The 17,566-nt window shown below is 41.0% G+C and overlaps 2 protein-coding genes across 5 annotated transcripts; one reads left to right on the plus strand and one right to left on the minus strand.

Annotated features, from left to right (window-relative positions):
- Positions 1-2,850: 2,850 nt before the first annotated feature.
- Positions 2,851-6,169, minus strand: psma8 (proteasome 20S subunit alpha 8). Its single transcript, XM_054625560.1, has 7 exons — positions 5,923-6,169; positions 4,912-5,038; positions 4,603-4,727; positions 4,263-4,385; positions 4,046-4,165; positions 3,474-3,536; positions 2,851-3,367 (listed from the first exon to the last, which is right to left on the minus strand). The coding sequence occupies exons 1-7, from the start codon at positions 6,022-6,024 to the stop codon at positions 3,272-3,274; spliced, it is 756 nt and encodes a 251-aa protein (XP_054481535.1). The 5' UTR covers positions 6,025-6,169; the 3' UTR covers positions 2,851-3,271.
- A 401-nt stretch (positions 6,170-6,570) lies between these two features.
- ss18 (SS18 subunit of BAF chromatin remodeling complex) lies at positions 6,571-17,163 on the plus strand. 4 transcript variants are annotated; one of them, XM_054625066.1, is made up of 10 exons: positions 6,571-6,941; positions 7,422-7,498; positions 7,596-7,680; positions 8,843-8,999; positions 10,434-10,664; positions 10,840-11,010; positions 12,400-12,522; positions 14,182-14,312; positions 14,757-14,819; positions 15,602-17,163. In XM_054625066.1, the coding sequence occupies exons 1-9, from the start codon at positions 6,873-6,875 to the stop codon at positions 14,772-14,774; spliced, it is 1,062 nt and encodes a 353-aa protein (XP_054481041.1). In that variant the 5' UTR covers positions 6,571-6,872; the 3' UTR covers positions 14,775-14,819; positions 15,602-17,163. The 4 variants fall into 4 exon arrangements, with proteins under 4 accessions (XP_054481041.1, XP_054481034.1, XP_054481049.1 ...); XM_054625059.1 differs by lacking the exon at positions 14,757-14,819 and having other exon boundaries at positions 6,572-6,941; XM_054625074.1 differs by lacking the exons at positions 6,571-6,941; positions 14,757-14,819 and adding an exon at positions 6,956-6,998.
- The last annotated feature ends 403 nt before the right edge of the window (positions 17,164-17,566 follow it).

The raw sequence follows: 17,566 nt of genomic DNA on the forward strand, positions 1-17,566 counted from the left end.
GCTACCGGTGGTATCTGTTACTCAACTGTATATGTTGCTCTGTGTGATGATGATGATGAGAGTGGAGGGTGTGTTCAAGAGAAAGAAAACAGATGAAAATCAAAATGTGCTGTGTGTTGTGCGAGGGAGAGAGATAGAGAGAGATAGAGAGAGATAGAGAGAGAGAGATAGAGAGGAAAGAGATTTGAGGACAGAGAAGATGAGATGTGTGATATGAGATAATAGAATGATATTCAAAATACATCCCTGGAGCTAAGAGTTGAAACAGAACATTAAAAGAGAACATATTTTGATCGCTTATGGATATGTAAGCCAGCACACCAATATGCCCAGACTTTACTTCATACTGCTGCAGAGCCCTAAAGGGCATAAGAAGAGGAGGAGGAGGCGGGCCCAATCCCTGCTAATACACAAATAGTGTATGTGTGGAGCTGTCGACATGTGACAAGCAGAAAAGGGACAGTGTTGAGAGCCGTAGCCTTTTATGACCCAACACACTTTGACAGCTTGGCCATCGCTCGAGGTCACGAGCCGTGTTGCTTTTTCATCTGACAATTTTGTTAAGCAAAACAACCCTCCCTCGATGGATTCAATTATTCAGAGAGCTTTTGTGGCTGCGTGTCAAAGCACGGAGACAACAAAAAAAAGATGTCAGTGGCCCCTAGATTCTGCTCGCTGTTAGCTAGAGGAGTCACACTGTCAATCTGTAGTACGAAAAGTGAGATGAAAGTGTAAGCGATATGATGGGGAAGGCTGCTTTTATGCAACACTGCGCTCTGCTGGTGGAAGGTGATTACACCTTGGGTAAATCAGCAGCAGTCTTAACAGAGAGACTAATGTAACCTCGGTTCCACAGGGATGCTAATGTCTAATGCTTCTACCCTTGAAGCAGTTGCTTTATTTGGACCTAAGGACATTCGGCACTGACAAAATTTTATACATCCCAGGAGGGGCATACTTTGAAATATGGCCACAGGGCGGCACATTAGAATGACAAAAATGTAGATCCTCAAAGTGAAAACTGCCTGTGACTTGGAAATCAGCGAGAGAGAGGAGTAATGGTTTTTTTTTTTTTAGGAGAGGGCCACACTACTGGTGTTAGATACATCCAAATAGGACAATCAGATGCAATGTTTTTCCCCCGTTGTATGTTCTATACTAACTACAACATGAGAACACTCTTTGCCTAAAGTGTAAGTGCTTGACAGATCAAGAGAAAAGGAGATGTGGGCACAGTTTGAAAAAAAAAACTGAAAAAATATGTTGTGTGTTCACATTAATAGTGTTTGCTATGTGTATGTGCAATTGGCCTGTAAGCCGTGTCGGCGTGTGTGTGTGTGTGTGTGTGTGTGTGTGTGTGTGTGTGTGTGTGTGTGTGTGTGTGTGTGTGTGTGTGTGTGTGTGTGTGTGTGTGTGTGTGTGCATACAAACAATGCACTCAGTCGACAGCCCGCAGCACTGCTCATTCTTGCTCGGAGAGTACATGTCCTCGGGCCTCGTTCCTCCGTCGATGACCTCTGGTGAAGCCATTATTTTCTGCATTAATGATGAGCAGCAGCCAGCGATGAGAGAGATGGACTTTGTCCTGAGGCACCGCAGCGCTGATTATGGGCAACAACAATGCCAGCAAGAAAAAAAAAATAAAAGAAAGAAGAGAAAGAAAAAGAAAACTCTTCCCAGAAGCTGTTCAAAAAGACTTGGAGTCTTAGCGGCGGCACAAAATAAGCTGCTCTTGCTCGATGGACAAGATGGATCAGATAACCTCTGTGGCTACAGGATTATCTCGACTAAACTTTATTCAAGTTTACCTATAGCTTGTTTTGTCCTCTGCTGGATTCAGCACCTGCCCGTCAACAAACCAGTGGTTGTGACATCACGGTAATCTCGTCAAAAATCTGACCTGGAATGCATTAGTGTGGAAGCAATTAGCGTATGGATGAAACGGCCGAGTGATTCATACAAACCCCGTTTTTTTAATCGCCCTCCGAGGATTTAATGACATTACGTATGGGAAGTAATAGACGCTTAATTGATCCTCTGACTTCACCCCAAACACAAACCTTTAAGACGCACAAACAAGACAAAGTGCAATTGCTCTAGTCGAGGCAGCCGGGGCACCCACTCAGGAAATCCTGGCTCGGGGAGATGACTCTAAATGAAGGACTTTACCATTCACCATTATGTCTTTGGTGAGAGTCAGAGGGAACCCCCCGGGGCTCTTCAGCACAGCACGGCACAACTTTTCAAAGGGCTCCAGATTAAAGTCACTGAAAGTTCCCACTGGGGTCTGAGGCCAGGATCCCATTAAGCAGCCCTACCACACCGCCGGCCATAATTGTGTCGTTGAGAATTCAGAGCAGCGCTTGCTTGATAAGCGAATTTAGGGTGAAATAAAAAAAAGAGCGGCAAAAGGGGGTCTCGTTGGGCCACCATTAGACACTTCATTCGCTCATCACTAATTTGTTTTAAATGACTGAGGGAGAGGTGAACACTTTATAAAGAAATCCGAGATACTTTTTTTTTTTTTTTCCTCACCCAGTTCCAGGTCTGTGCGACAGAATGCTGATAAATGAAAAACAGCACTTCTACGGTAACAGTATACTGCCGCTAGTGCCGTTTTAAACTGTAGTTATCTTTATCGCAGTACTTGCTTTGTAGTAGGATAATCGATGAAGGGAGGAAACTCATTCTTCTGCAGTTTTTTCAAGTCCATATACTGTCCTCTTAAAGAAACCGAACAGTGCACTACTAGCTAAGACCATATTACTCACTCCTATACATGGACACAATCTAGTGAAGCCATTTGTTATTACAGACTGAAAATAGTTTCATAAATAACGTAAAAACATGTTATAAACAAGTCAGCTTTTATTGAGCATTTAGTTTCATTAGGTTTCTGAATGTTACAAACGGGTTTGTTATTTCAGGTTTATCATCGCTTTTTGGTGTATGATATAAAAACATCTTGCAAGCGTAGTTTAAGATCTAAATCCTAGCTTGAAATCTATGTATGTGCTTTTAAAACATCAGTCAACTAAATAGATGGAAGTATAGGAACTTGATATTCTTTGCAGGTGGCACGTTATCACTCGGAAAGAAATGCCAAACATTTGAACAACATCAACGGATCTCAGGTTAGGATTCCGGTCTTCACAATGAAATGAATGAGAGAAGAAAACCCTTTGAAACTTACTAGTATAAGCAACCCGAATATGCTATTTTCATCCAAGTGCAATAATGAAAAAAAAACAAAAACTCTTGGTTAACTGCTTCAAGTGGATTTTTTCTGTTTCTTCTTCTCTGCCTCTTCCTCTTTTTCCTTCTCAATCTCAGCCACCAGGGTCTCAATTTCCTTGGATTCCAAAATCTGAAAAGTGGCCAAGAAAAGCAATTATTAGCCATTAAATAAAAAAAAAAAGGTTAAAAAAAACCATCAACAGCACAAAAAACAGATATAATATGCAGCGACTCACCTTCAGTGGCTGATTCCGTCTGATAACAGCAAGTTCAATATTTTTCCCTCCTGACTGGACAACCTGTGACGAAAACAAATACCCGGCAATCAGCATAGATTAACTACTGCAGCCTCCAGCATATGTTCATGTTAAGGGTGTTTAAATGCAAATAAATACAGAAAAAGTAATTGATTACTGTAACTCAAAAAAACACCACTGAATGCACATATAAAAAGCAAAATGCCTGTGCTTTTATTTTCTTAAATTTCTCCTTTTTTGGCTGCATGTTCAGCTGAGCACAACAAGCAACCACGCAATGTCATGCTTGAAAACCAAACAATTATGGCAGATCACTTCCTGGTTCACATCTGGAAGCAGTTGGAGCTCTTTGATAAAGTCAGAAGGCAAGTATTAAATTCATGCCTGGGTAGAAGGAAACACTTTCGACGGCATCATTTCTCCACTTTCGGTTTTGCAGTATTTGTGACATGTTATATCAATTTGAAATTGAAAAAAATAGAATGCTTTACAATACAATTACCTCAGTGTTACACAAAATGTTCAAAATCAAAGGCTAAATTTGACCTTACCTCAAGCAAAGCTTTGATAGCCAACTTGATTGTTTCATTGTCCCCAGCAATGGCTTCATCTGTGTAATTCTTCTCCAGGAACTCTCTCACAGTTTTTGCGCTACGGCCGATGGCATTTGCCTGTTTTTTCCCCCCATTAGAATCAGACAAAAATGTATTATTAATCAAATTCAACAAGTAGAATACAAAGTAATGTACAAAGAGCAGACTCACTGACCTTCCATGCATGGTAGGTTCCTGAAGGGTCCGTCTGATACAGCCTGGGAGTTCCATCATCATCAAAGCCAACAATTAATGCAGAGATGCCGAATGGCCTGCGCCCATTGCTCTGGGTGTAGCGCTACAGATGTACAGACAGATGTGACTGGTCATTCTTAGAAAACCTTTATTCATATAAGCAAGCCTATGGTTCCCGTCGTTGTGAACTATTCTATTAGAGCACAGCAACTAAAACGATAAGCTTTTTTCATGTTCTTGCCCACTGAATATGAAATATTACAGATGCCTTTTCAAAAATGAATAGTAAACAATAAATCATGGGTAAGAACGTTGGGTACCTGTTTCAGTGTAGCTATGTAGCGTGTGATGTACTCCACTGTGACTGGGTCCTCAACAGTTAGCCTGTGGCTCTGGCACTCGACCCGAGCTCTGTTTATCACGATACGGGCATCTGCCGTCAGACCTTGAAAGAAAATAGAAAGATGTTAAATGGCTATACAAACATATGGGTAAAATACATGTGCTACATAGATATGTGTAATGACGTATTGTTTGAAACAACTTTTCATAGTCTAGTAGTTCACTATGCCATGTTTCATGATAAATGTATTATTCGGTTATTGAAAAGGTTTTGTTGTTTGAGGTACCTGCAAAGGCCATGCAGACGTGCTCGTCCAGGGCACATATCTTACGGACAGTCCTTTCCTCCTGCAACTTTGCCACAGATTTCTTCTCGACACCGAGGACAACGATGTCTTTACCTCTGATTCCCACCTGCAAAGAGAGAAAACATCATAATGACTTTCAGAACTTGGCATCACAGCACATTCCACTCCCAGTGACAGCCAATTGTTGATAATACGCATTGAGTAGTAATGAGCAAATATCGAAAACGTCAAATAAACTGACCTAAGACTCGGTTTCAATAAGTAGGTTAACTTTAATTAGTACAGCTCAGTAATTGTGTTTTTACCTCAATTCATCTTTGTTATCAGAGGGGCTATTTTGATGGTTTAGATGTTCATCAAACACACTTATAACGGTCAGGTCTTTTATGTAGGTCTAATCAACTAAATTGGCTGAACTTTAATCAGAGTGCTTACTATTACACTTAAGATAAAAGCTCTTCTATACATTTAAGGGGCTTGAAGGGTTAACCATAAATAACGCAGGATTCGATGGACGGACACAATCCGACAGGTATCGGTAGATGTAGTTCTTCCATAACTTCCTTTATAGGCTACAAAGTTAAAACGAAGTACAACAATGTTATTGTTTTAACAAAATATGATTTCGCATAAAACTGCGTAAAAATCCAATATTGTTTTAGTCAGCTAGCTGTAGTTGATCTTATGGAAACCGAAACTATAGTGAGTGACACAGCGACAAAATGCTCGCTAATGATCCTTCTCATCTTCAGTATTTGACGTTAGCCTAACTGTTAAAAGTGCTTGTTTAAGGTACATTAAATATTAACAGATGAGCAATCCAGCAAGGTCGTGGAAAATAACAACTCTTGGGTGCATTGGATTATGTTATGAAACAAAATTAGCTAAATAGAAGAGTAACAAGGGTGTCTGCTAGTCGCTAGCTTAGCTGGTTGGCTAACTGCCGTGTGCTAACACTAGCTTGAGCATTAGTTTCATTTTAGCACTTACCGCCGTGGAGCCTTTCTTTACAGCTTCTTGTGCATACTCTACTTGGAAGAGATGACCGTCGGGAGAAAAGACCGTGATAGCTCTGTCGTATCTTGCCGCCATTGAACTGCCAGACAAACGACGATACAGTCACAAGAAAAGGTGAGACTTGGACCAAATGATTCAGCTAGTTAGCAACTTGTGTAGCTGTAGCTGGCTGCCCTGTGTTGAGAACAGCGCATGCGCATGACCTCTGAACTGGGGCGATACCAACACTAGGGTTCACGCGTTTGCCAGAGGAAATGTGCAACTAACATTTGATTAGAATCCTCGCTATTTGATTTGCTGTGCGAAACAGTAGTTTTTTATATATTTGAAAGTTACAAAACGATTTTTTTCTTTTTTTTTTACGTTTTCTTTGACTCTGTCAACTTCATGACTGAGTCACTGTGCAGTGAGAGTTACATGTGGGTGAATTAAACACATTAAACTATGATTCATAGACATTTGTATCAGATATTATTGCATAAGTGTGGCATACACTGCATTATTACTACTAGTTAATAGAAATGGCTTAAAGCTCTGACTGTGTTTCCCCTTTATGTGGAGCATCCCATTTCCCGTGGCCTTTTCGACCATACCTAGACTGTTCCACTATATGAAAAAATAGGTGAAATCCCGATTCAATTAGGCCAATTTATTCAGTCTTTCAACTACATAAATAAATATGTTTAAATATAATAATGGACCAGGAATTATTTTGAACATCGTGTGACCCTGTGTAATTTTAAAATAAAAAATCTCAACTATATTTTCAAACGTGCTTTACGCACCCCCCCAGAACGGACCACTGCATTACGAAATTGAATCCTATTCTGAACTGCTTGATTTGAGTTCTACCGATTTGCGAAGTGTGTTAGCTACTTTTGACTTTTATGCTCACGTTCGCTTTAATTTCATAGAGTATCACCATGTCGGTGGCGTTTGCACCTCACAGGCAGCGCGGGAAGGGTGATATAACACCCGCTGGAATACAAAAGGTAATTCATTTGAGCGCGTCTCAGAATGGAGGCAACGGTGTCGGACGGGGCTAGCGGGTGAGCTAACCCATGTAGCAGTGGCCGCCCGAGACCGACGGTGAATAGATCGGGAACAGTTTAGCGGGGTCAAAGCGCGGCGAATACGAACCTCTCTAGAGTCAGGACGCCACGTGTGGAGCACGGTGGTTAGGTCGATTGGTCGGACTAACGCATAATTATATTTCTTATGAATGAGGGCCTGTCGTTTTGTTAGCGGAGGGCAGCTAACGTTAGCTAGCAGGACGCGTCTTTTGTTAGCAAGAAACGCACACTCATTTCACTAAACGAACCCGTCCTCCCCGTTGTTTCCAGACCAAGGCAGACTAACCTCCAGAACATAGAGGGGCAGCCATACAAAATGACTCCGCGTCTCTAATTGTAAATTGTGTTTTATTTCCACACACAAACACATGGCATAAATCTATGCATTTGCTGTTGCAGTTACTTGACGAAAATAACCAGCTGATCCAGTGTATAATGGATTTCCAAAGTAAAGGCAAAACAGCAGAGTGTTCACAGTAAGTTATAACCCCCCCTCCCTCTTGTATGCACGTAACAGCCACTTTAAGTTCACACTAACTCATAACCTGTACTGACGACTCTCCCCCTGCCCAGGTATCAACAGATGCTGCACAGAAATTTAGTGTACCTGGCCACGATAGCAGACTCCAATCAGAACATGCAGTCTCTCCTCCCTGCTGTGAGTATTGGTCCTTGCTGATTTGTATGAGTGAGTGAATTGTGCTAAACATTGTGACCTCTCTGCATCATAAGGTAATGTTTTAGCTCATGTCCAAAACGAGTCTCGTTGCTATTGGTTCAGTTCAGAACCACCTAAGCGATATTCAAGAAACCTTTAAAAAGTTAGGATTCTGATCAAAGAAGTCAAAGCAATATTACATTTACCTAGAAACAAGAGTCATGTTACAGTAACAAACAGTTTAAGTTGAGATGTATAATGTCATGTTTTTTCTTATTTAATGTCAAATCTAGTCTAAGAGGTTGAAAGGTCAGATGCACCAGAGTGCTCCTCTAAGTATCAGTGTGACCTGTTGAATTCATGCAGTTTTTATTCATGGATGCACACCCAGTATGAACTTCTTCTGTTCCCTTATGTTCGTTTTTTAGGTTTGCTTAAAAGCCCATTCATTTTGAAAGAATCAGAATCCGGTGTATTGCCAAGTATTTTTTACTTACAATGAAGTTGCTTTGTTGTATTTTTGCATAACCATTAACATAGTTAGAAGGAAAAAAGCAAATACTACAAAAGTAAAGAAATGGAGATTTAAAAAAAAAAAGTGCAATGATATGAAAAAATACTATAAAGAGTATGTACAATACATGTGTTTTTAAAAGTAGTAGCTTTGTGCTGAAATGTGCTAAATATTCAAGTTCAGCAAATTAAGTATGAATAGTATAGTCATATATCATAAAGCTGCAGTACATTAATTGGATTTAGAATTAATCAAATAATAATGGTATATGTTTAAGTATAAATAGTATAGTCATATATCATATATAAAGCTGCAGTACATCAGTGGGATAAATAATAAAGGTATATGTTTAACACTTTCTCCGTCATTTATGATTCCTGGTTATGACTTCATTAAGAGCCGTTAAATCGGTGATTATGTGACTGCATGCCTATTTATTGTCCCTTTTTTGAGTACAGTATCTTTTAAAACTGCTGGCTTCATTGATTAGTTAAGGCACATCTGTTATGTTGTATTATAATATTTAGTTCAGAGATCTTTGCTTTTATCTGCTTGTTTTACTTGAGTTTTCTCTTTTGAGTGGCTCTGGCTCAGATGTGTTTCTAGCGGCTGATGTGTGTTTTTTATGTCTTTGTTGTGCGCCTGCAGCCGCCCACTCAAAACATGCCCATGGGCCCTGGTGGGATGAACCAAAGTGGACCCCCTCCTCAGCCTCCTCACGGTCACAACATGCCCTCTGAGGGTATGGTCAGCGGTGGCCCTCCAGCCCCACACATGCAGAACCAGATGAATGGACAGATGCCTGGTAAGTGACTCCCCCTCTCACCTTCCCTCTCTCTCCTTTCTCTATTTTTTCTTTCCCCTTCTTCTCTCTCAGTCCCTGTCTCACTTGGGTTGCCTAGCAACACCACAGAACTGTGAGGGAGGTCGCACTGCTGAAGGATGATGTCACCAATTTGCCAGCATTGGTGGTCTTGGACTTGACCTTCGTTTGATCATGTTTATCCCTCCCTCCTTAGTATCAGGATTATTTTCAGTTTATGTGTTTTTTTTCGTTTTTCGTTTGCAAATTTATATATTTTAATGTGTCCTAAAAAACGCATAAAAGAAGCATTGATTGCTGCATCACGCAGGGATTGTAAATTCTCAAGGGTAAAAGTCTAGGACCATATTAAAAACCAGAACATGTTCCAACTATAGGGTGCTTTGCATGGTAGCGTTCACCTAAGGTGTGCCATGATGTTGCCTGGACTTCCTTTGAAAGCTTTCAACAGTTTATATACATTATATACATTTATAACAATATGTTATTACCCGTAATCTTTAGATGATTTGAGGGTAGGCATCATCTTTAAGACAGTTTGTGTTATCTTTGTAGCTCCTATATCACAAAAGAGTTGCCCTCCATTGGAGGTTGTTTTCGCTGCCAACTTTCTATTCTTCATTTAACAGATCGGAACCTTGCTGTTCTCTGATCTGCTCTTTTTTGCCATGCTATTGGAAGTTTGTGAAGTTGGCAATGTCATTTTTAATATTATGTGTTACGCACATAGCTTTGACTTTGTCACTAGTGACAAATGGTAAATCCTTAATAAATATCCATATTTTTACATTTAAATATTAAAGATTCACTTTCTTTTTGTGGGTGGATCAGCTTTAAATATTGCAAGCGAGGAATGAAAAAATGCAGACACAGATGGACTGATTGAACAGAGGTACAGGGGATACATTACAGTTGATAACAGCTTGGATCAGATCATTTACGCTACACAGGAACTACAACAACAATTGTCTCTCGCTGACCCATCCCTACAACCTGCCTGATCGGTACTGCACATGTGAAAATTAGTACTACACACCTGTGATCAAACACTCTCTACACTGTCAACAACAAATCTGTGCTGAAATTGGCAGGAGGAGAGCTGGTTAAGATGTTAGCAGCTAGTGAGCATCAAAGTCCTGCTTGGCTAAATACGTAGCATATGGCTAACTTCAACAGAAGTTCCATTGATTTACATAACGATGTGTTCAATCTTTATTCAGTAAAAATGAGTGATGGGTGAAGGTAAATTATAACTTTCTCGTGCTGTAGTTTTAGCAGCTGAGGAGAACAATGAAATAATAGATCCATCCCTTAGATATATCAGAATGTGATGGGAATTACACAGAAGTTTGAGTACTACATACGGTTATGGTTTTAAAAGTCAAGTCATGAATCCTCTCTGCTGTTGTTTTTCAGGGCCTAATCACATGCCCATGCAAGGTCCCGGTCCAGGCCCCAACCAGCCCCCAAACATACCCGCTGGCTCTATGAATATGCCCCCCAGCAGCCACGGCTCGATGGGTGGTTACAATCACGCCGTCCCTTCTTCCCAGGGCATACCAGCTCAGAGCCAAATGAACATGACCCAGGGCCAGCCCATGGGAAACTATGGGCCTCGGCCAAACATGAACATGCAGCCCAGTCAAGGTAAGGCAACTCATTTGTTAGTTTCCACATGGTTGTACTTTTTGATTTCGAGTGCCATATCACCCGTCTTATTCGTGCTTCGTCACCCACCTGCATTTGATAAGCCAAATACTGCGTTTATGCTTTTGGGTGCCTAGCAAAGTTTGAGAGTTGACTCTTTGTTGGTGTGCCACAGGCCCCATGATGCACCAGCAGCCTCCCTCTCAGCAGTATAACATGCCTCCTGGTGGTGCTGGACAGCACTACCAAGGACAACAGAACCCTATGGGCATGATGGGTCAGGTCAACCAGGGGAACCATGTCATGGGGCAGAGGCCGATGCCGCCTTACAGACCCCCACAGCAAGGTATACCCCTCAGTGTGACTGTGAAGTGTGCAAGTTGTGAGCGTTGGCCCTTCTTCTCCCCTAACCCGCCCTCCTGCATTTCTTACTCTTGTTCTTCTCAATTTTCCCTATTTCCACTTCTGCAGCTCACAGACATCTTGATGACTAAACATGTAATCTAAAGCCTCCCGATTACACAATTAGCCGAGTGACCAAAAGAAAGCTATCTAACAGGAATTAGCGGCAAAGGAAATCCATCCTCTCCACTCTTCCCCTCACACAACCGATCCAACAACACCTTGAATCTACTTGTGTGTATGTTGTGTGTATGTGTATGTAGGACCCCCTCAGCAGTACCCAGGGCAGGAAGACTACTATGGAGACCAGTACAGTCACGCAGGACAGGGAGCCTCAGAAGGTAGGAGAACCCTCCAGTCACTAGGAGAGAAACCAACAGAAAATAAGCCCAGGATTTGTGTTAAAACACAAATGATGCAAAGAGACTGTGACAAAACCAATATTTCAGTTTCTTCATTATTTTCTGGGAAACCAAAGTGACTTTGGGCTCTATCCAAGACAAAATCTGGCTTCTTATTATGAGGAAACATCCACATGTGAGAGTGCACCCCTGTTACAAAAGGTGCTATAGTCCATGAAGAAGTTAGCACCCAGTCTCGTAATGCCATCTCCCCCCCCCAATCGTGGCTGATACAGCACCTGTTGGTGTGAAAGAAGTCAGGGACAGTCTTGTGTGAGTCTTAATGGCCAAAGTTGTCTAAAGTAAAATCTTAATCCTTCAGATTCTCACAAAACAATGCCACAGGATACTTTGATAAATCCACGGCATGCTACTTGTTGGTGTGTTTGGAGTACTAATAACCAGAGTATTCATATTGCAAATTTGCAAGTACTTGAAGCAGACTGCCATTATTTGGCGATACACAGATTTTTGTGCACACTGATTTTCAGAAGAGCAGCGCTTGTCAATCATTTTTGAGAAATATGCTACCAATGCATTTTCCTCTAACTATAACACTTGCTATACTGCCTATTTTCTCCATGGTTATGTGTTAAGGGGTGGTATTAGTACATGAAATGAAAGATAACAGATCCATAATAAACAACTCCTTCTCTTTTTCTTTGTCTAATTAACATTTACTTATTCGTTGTTTGTTTGTTTGTTTTTCTCTACTGACTACACTATTTTCCTTTTGACCTTTTTCCCAACACAAGTGCTTTCATTTTTCATTTTGAAGTAACGACAGTCCAGCCATTTTGATAAAAAACAAGCAAACCCAGAGTTCTTGAAATAATATGGCTGACTCAAAAACTGCTGTCTACCTGTGTGCTCTGCTGTTGCACTGTAGTTGTGAACATGTTGCTCACATTGCCTGCTGTTGCCCCTTGAAGGAAATGCCCAGTATGGCCAACAGCAGGAGGCATACCAGCAAGGCCCCCCCCAGCAGCAGGGCTACCCTCCTCAGCAGCAGTATCCGGGTCAACAGGGCTACCCTCCACAGCAGCAGGGCTATGGTGAGTAGCCTTCTCTCCAATAGTGGCACACATTTGTCCTGCAGGAGGCACTATCCGCTCTCTTTCACTGCCTTTTTTTTTTTTTTTTTTTTTTTTTTTCTTTTACTGTTTACAAATAATTCCTCCTGAGTGAGTTGGTGGTTGCTGCCCCTTGGAAATGTAACTGTGCCAAATGCACGTCAAGACATCATCAAGAGCGAGGAATTAAAGAACCACCTTAATGAACGGTTGGGGGATTGGAGCTCGGTGGAAGAGAAATTTAATCAGTATAGTGGTGGCTGGCACCGCATTAGCATTTCTCCTGGTGCTACAGTTTGATATGACACACTGTTCTGAGGGAGAGGGAGAGGAGATTTGGCTGATGGGTACAGAAATTGGGCAAAGTGTGTGATGACTGCCAGCCAAACATTTTGAACTTGAGTTTTCGAATAGTAAAGCGAATATGTTATTTGTATACATATTAAAGAAAAGGTGTAAGATAAGTCATAAAAGATTGTAACTTCTTTTTTTTTAAGCTAGAAATGGCTGAATCATTGTTGAAACATTTTACATTCAGCAGTCTTCACTCTTTGGAGCTCATGATAGAAAAGGCAAGCTAGTGTACAAATGAACCCTAACTGAAAAAAAGTCTCATTGACTTATACCTAATCAGTATTCAACATTTTCGAACCTAAGGGCTTTTACAATAATCGTGTGGCCTCGGTTTTTAACCAAAATTAAGAAAAGCATGTTTAAAAATGTTCCACCTGCAGCTCTGTGCTCTTGTTCCTTCTTCCTCCCATTTTTCACCGGAACTTTCCATCACTCACCCCTCTGTCCGAGCCAGAGCTTGTGTTAGTAATGAGCTTGCGGAGAGGCAGAGGCTGTGAGGTGAGATCCATCTGGCACACACACACACACACACACACACACACACACACACACACACACACACACACACACACACACACACACACACACACACACACACTTTCTCTCGCTGGCCCTCACAAGGTTACGCTCAACAGCATAAGGCATTATGAGCTCCTAACGATGCTGCGTGGGCCTCATTTGACTTCGGCCACAGTCGAGCTTCGCGTGGTCCTCCGCAGCACCTGCATAGATAGCTACAGTGTACGGGGGCTGATGAAGTGATTATTTCTTTTCTGCCGCTCTAATGAAGACCACCAGAATCTCCTTGATGTCTCCTTACATTAGGAAACCACCGCCCAGCTCCAAACCCGACTCACTCATTCTCATTCATTACCGAGTCAGACACGGAGGCAGCCTAAACATATCCACCATCCTGTCTTTGTCATCCATCAGCTTCTTTTTTTTTATTATTTTTTTTTTTATTGCAGCCCATTAGTGATAGTAAACCAACAGGGATTCCCCGGAGTTTCTCAGAGTAACAAGTAGGAAACAGAAATGGTTAACGAGCAAAACATGGGCCGTTTTCACACTGGGTATCCTTTTTGTTTGAGTCCAAACCTGAGTTCCGTTGTCCCATCTCCATCTAAAAGCTGGTGATAAGGCCGAACATTGTGCCACGTTGAAAGAAAAAAATGTGCAATTGGCCACTCTTTAATGCGTGAGCGAGGTTTCGAATTGACTGTGCCCAACAGAATCTTTTGTCGAACATGCATCTTTTTAATTCTGAATTCTAAATGTTTGTCGTAGGTCCTTCTCAAACTGCTCCAGGACAGTATCCTAACTATCCACAGGGGCAGGGACAGCAGTACGGGGCCTACCGCCCTCCTCAGCCTGGACCCCCGCAGGGCCAGCAGCAACGTCCTTACGGCTATGACCAGGTGAGTATTGCCAAAACATCGGACAGTCACAGCGACTAGTTTACACATCGGTCTTAGTTTGTCCCTAGTTCTGTTAATGCCAGACTTAGTTGTATATTTTGTGTAGAGACACCAATATGAGTGAAGTTAGAACGTAAATATTAATAGGTAGAATGTTTTGCATGCTGACACCATATTGGGGGGTTAAACTGTTCCTCCCAAAAGAGTTTATATGCTACTACTGTCTTTCACATGATAAGTTGAATCTTAGTTATATATCCAGGCTGATAAGGTTAAATAATAAGGAATTCAGTGAAATATGAGGGCTTTACAAGGATTCTCTCTGAAGCGTGATGCAGACTGCTGTAGTGTTTAAAAGGGAGATCTATTTGTTGCCCTGCATTTCCTGTGGTCTTATGTGGGGACCACAGCTACACTTTGATATCTTTATCTTTGAATATTCAGGGACACATCAGGAAATAAAGACCGGGGGATTTGAACCCCTGACTAGCTCTGTAAGAAGCAAAGGTAATGGTTGCTGTGAAGACCTCAACGTTCAATCTAGACGTTTGACCACCTAGCCTTAATTTGCATTTGTTATGTTTCTTCTGTCTCTCGTTTGTCTTTATCTTTCTTCCATCTTTCTTTCTTTCGTTCTCTAATTTATTTTGTATTTTTATTTAAAACATTTTTTGGTACTATTTTATTTTGTTATTAACCAGGGGTCGAATTGTAGGTTACGAGGTCCAGAAACACAGCATGCTTAGTCTGCAGTAAAACAACCAGAAGCCTAGTGCTTTGGCTGTGTCCTTAATCTCTTTAATCTACTATACTGATTTTGATGACTATTGTGCTTATGATAACACTGTATATATTTGTATTGAAATGTTTTGTATATCAGACTGTCAGATTGTAGTTTGTTTATCAAAATTTGTGTCCATTGCATTTTGCATCAATGCCAAACACATACTTCGACCCCTGTTTAGAAATGCATCAACTACTTTAGTCTCACTTGAAACAAGTGTCCGCTATTTATCAAGGAATATCTTCGTGTCCTCAGCCATGTTGCTGCTGAAACCTGAGGTATGAAGTTAGAATTTAAGAGCTCTCAAGTTGTGAGGCCATGCTGCCACCTGCTGGTCAATACCAGCAAATGCAGCCATAAATCATGGTTTGCATTATGATGTGGTTTAAAAAAAAAAAAAAAGATGTTTTGTTTGCACCCAACCATGATCGTGCGAATAAAAGCTTTTACTGTGGGTTTTTTGAGAAGGTTCAGTAACACAAGTCTGTCTCATTTCTCTCCACAGGGCCAGTATGGAAATTACCAGCAATGAGAGATGGTCACAGCAACCCACACAGCTCTGCTCTGATCTCTGCCTTAGCTTTGACCTCTGGTCAAACGCTAAGCAGACTTAAATGATGGTTGTAGCTCACTGAGATTCTCTCAGACAAGAACATGCAACACTCAAAAATACAAGATACATTTCCCCTCTCTCTTTGGGCTCTGATCCCCGCCTATAAAATGTACAATGTAAAATACATTGACTTGATAATGTCAAAAGTCCATGACTCACCCTCTGGTCAAGTAGGTCTCAAAGCAGCAATGCCTTAAAAGTGGAACTGCCTTATCCCATAGCATTGCAGATTGTGAAACTGGCTAACAAAACTTTGGATATCCGAGATGATTTAAATGTACAGTTTCAATCTACTGTGGTGCACTGTTTCTCTATCCTTCAGCTCCTTGTTCATAAGAAGCAATAATGCCAGCACTAGGGAAATGTGTGTGGGGAGGGGGGGGAGGGTTGGAGATGAAATAATGCACCAGACGAACTTCCCGCTAGGCCATGGTACGTGTCTTGATGTATGTGATGATGTAAAAATATATTTTATGCTTTTTAGATCAAGCTAACTTTGTATAAGACATTGGAAACTAGTACTATAGCTGTGTTGTTTATTTCATGAAGTGTATGTGTCAATGTTTTTTTAATGATGATCCCATCCAGCACATTCTGTTTTTTTTTATTTTTTGTGTGTTGAATTGTACTTTTGAACGATTCACTTGGATCTGCTACATCAGTGACTTGGGTGCTGTATGAATTCTCTGTGTAAAAAAAAAATGCATCATTAAATGACATGCATGGATATTCCTTGAAGGACAAATGCGAACATCATGTCTGAAAACACATTCTGTGTAAAGCTGTGTATTTAAGTCTGTGAAAAAAAACCTTTATCAAATTTTGATCATGAGTATAATTATTTTTTTTTACCACATAACTTGACAGAATAATGGCCACTGGCCTTTTTTTGACAGATGTGCCCTAAGAGGTGATATGTAGCAGATGCCACTGCAAATTGCAAGTCAATGCTCTCTGGAGTGTTTTTTTTTTTTTTTTTTTTTTTTTTCTCTATTCAAGTCTCAGTCTGGTCCGTTGACTGCAAATTGGTGAATGGGAAAGATCAAACTTGGTATAATAAATATTTCTGACATGGACTTTTTGTTTTTTTTAGTCTTGACAATGCTGGAATCCCCCTTTCCCTTTGAATAAACGTCAAAGTTGATGTCATTCAAATAGTGTTGTTTGTGAATAATACAGATCATTACTGTCAAATATGTAACATAAGATGTGAAAATGATGTTCTCAAATGGATTCCTTTGATTTCACAGTAAAGACCGGTTGTGCAGTTTTATATCACTGGCTTGATATTTGTTTTCATGGTGCATACTTCATTGACCCCATTATGTACAGCGGCGTAAAGAAGAGGAATTCATTCGTCCTCCGATATTGTTTATATGGCTGTTTTAATATTTGACCCCATCCAAGTGGTCACGTGTGTCATGGCAATGTATAACTGTACATTACAATAAAACGGAAGAATCTTTAATATATATTTTTTGACTCTCGTTAATTACAGCGTTTGACCTTTTATTGAGACGCTGTCAATGACTGCAAGAGTGCTGAAAAATGATTCATCCCAACTCCAACATAAACAAAGACGTGCGCAAACGGCGCCGTCAAAATGTGACAGTGTGAAATAATTGTTTTGTCTTCATCCGCTTTCTGGTAATCAGTTTCCGACTGGTAATGACCCTGCACTGCTCAGCAGCATGTCTGCTCTGTCCAGATGCATCCAGAGAGGTCCAGAGCACATTTACACCCAAAATTACCTTCAGCGTCCCTCTCTCCCCTTCTGCTCCCTCCAGAGAGGGAGAGGGACTACCTGTCACATTTGGGGGAGTGATACAGATGGTACACCAGATGTGTGGCCGAAGC

Source organism: Anoplopoma fimbria, chromosome 3, assembly GCF_027596085.1.
Source record: "Anoplopoma fimbria isolate UVic2021 breed Golden Eagle Sablefish chromosome 3, Afim_UVic_2022, whole genome shotgun sequence".
In the NCBI taxonomy this organism is placed as follows: domain Eukaryota; kingdom Metazoa; phylum Chordata; class Actinopteri; order Perciformes; family Anoplopomatidae; genus Anoplopoma; species Anoplopoma fimbria.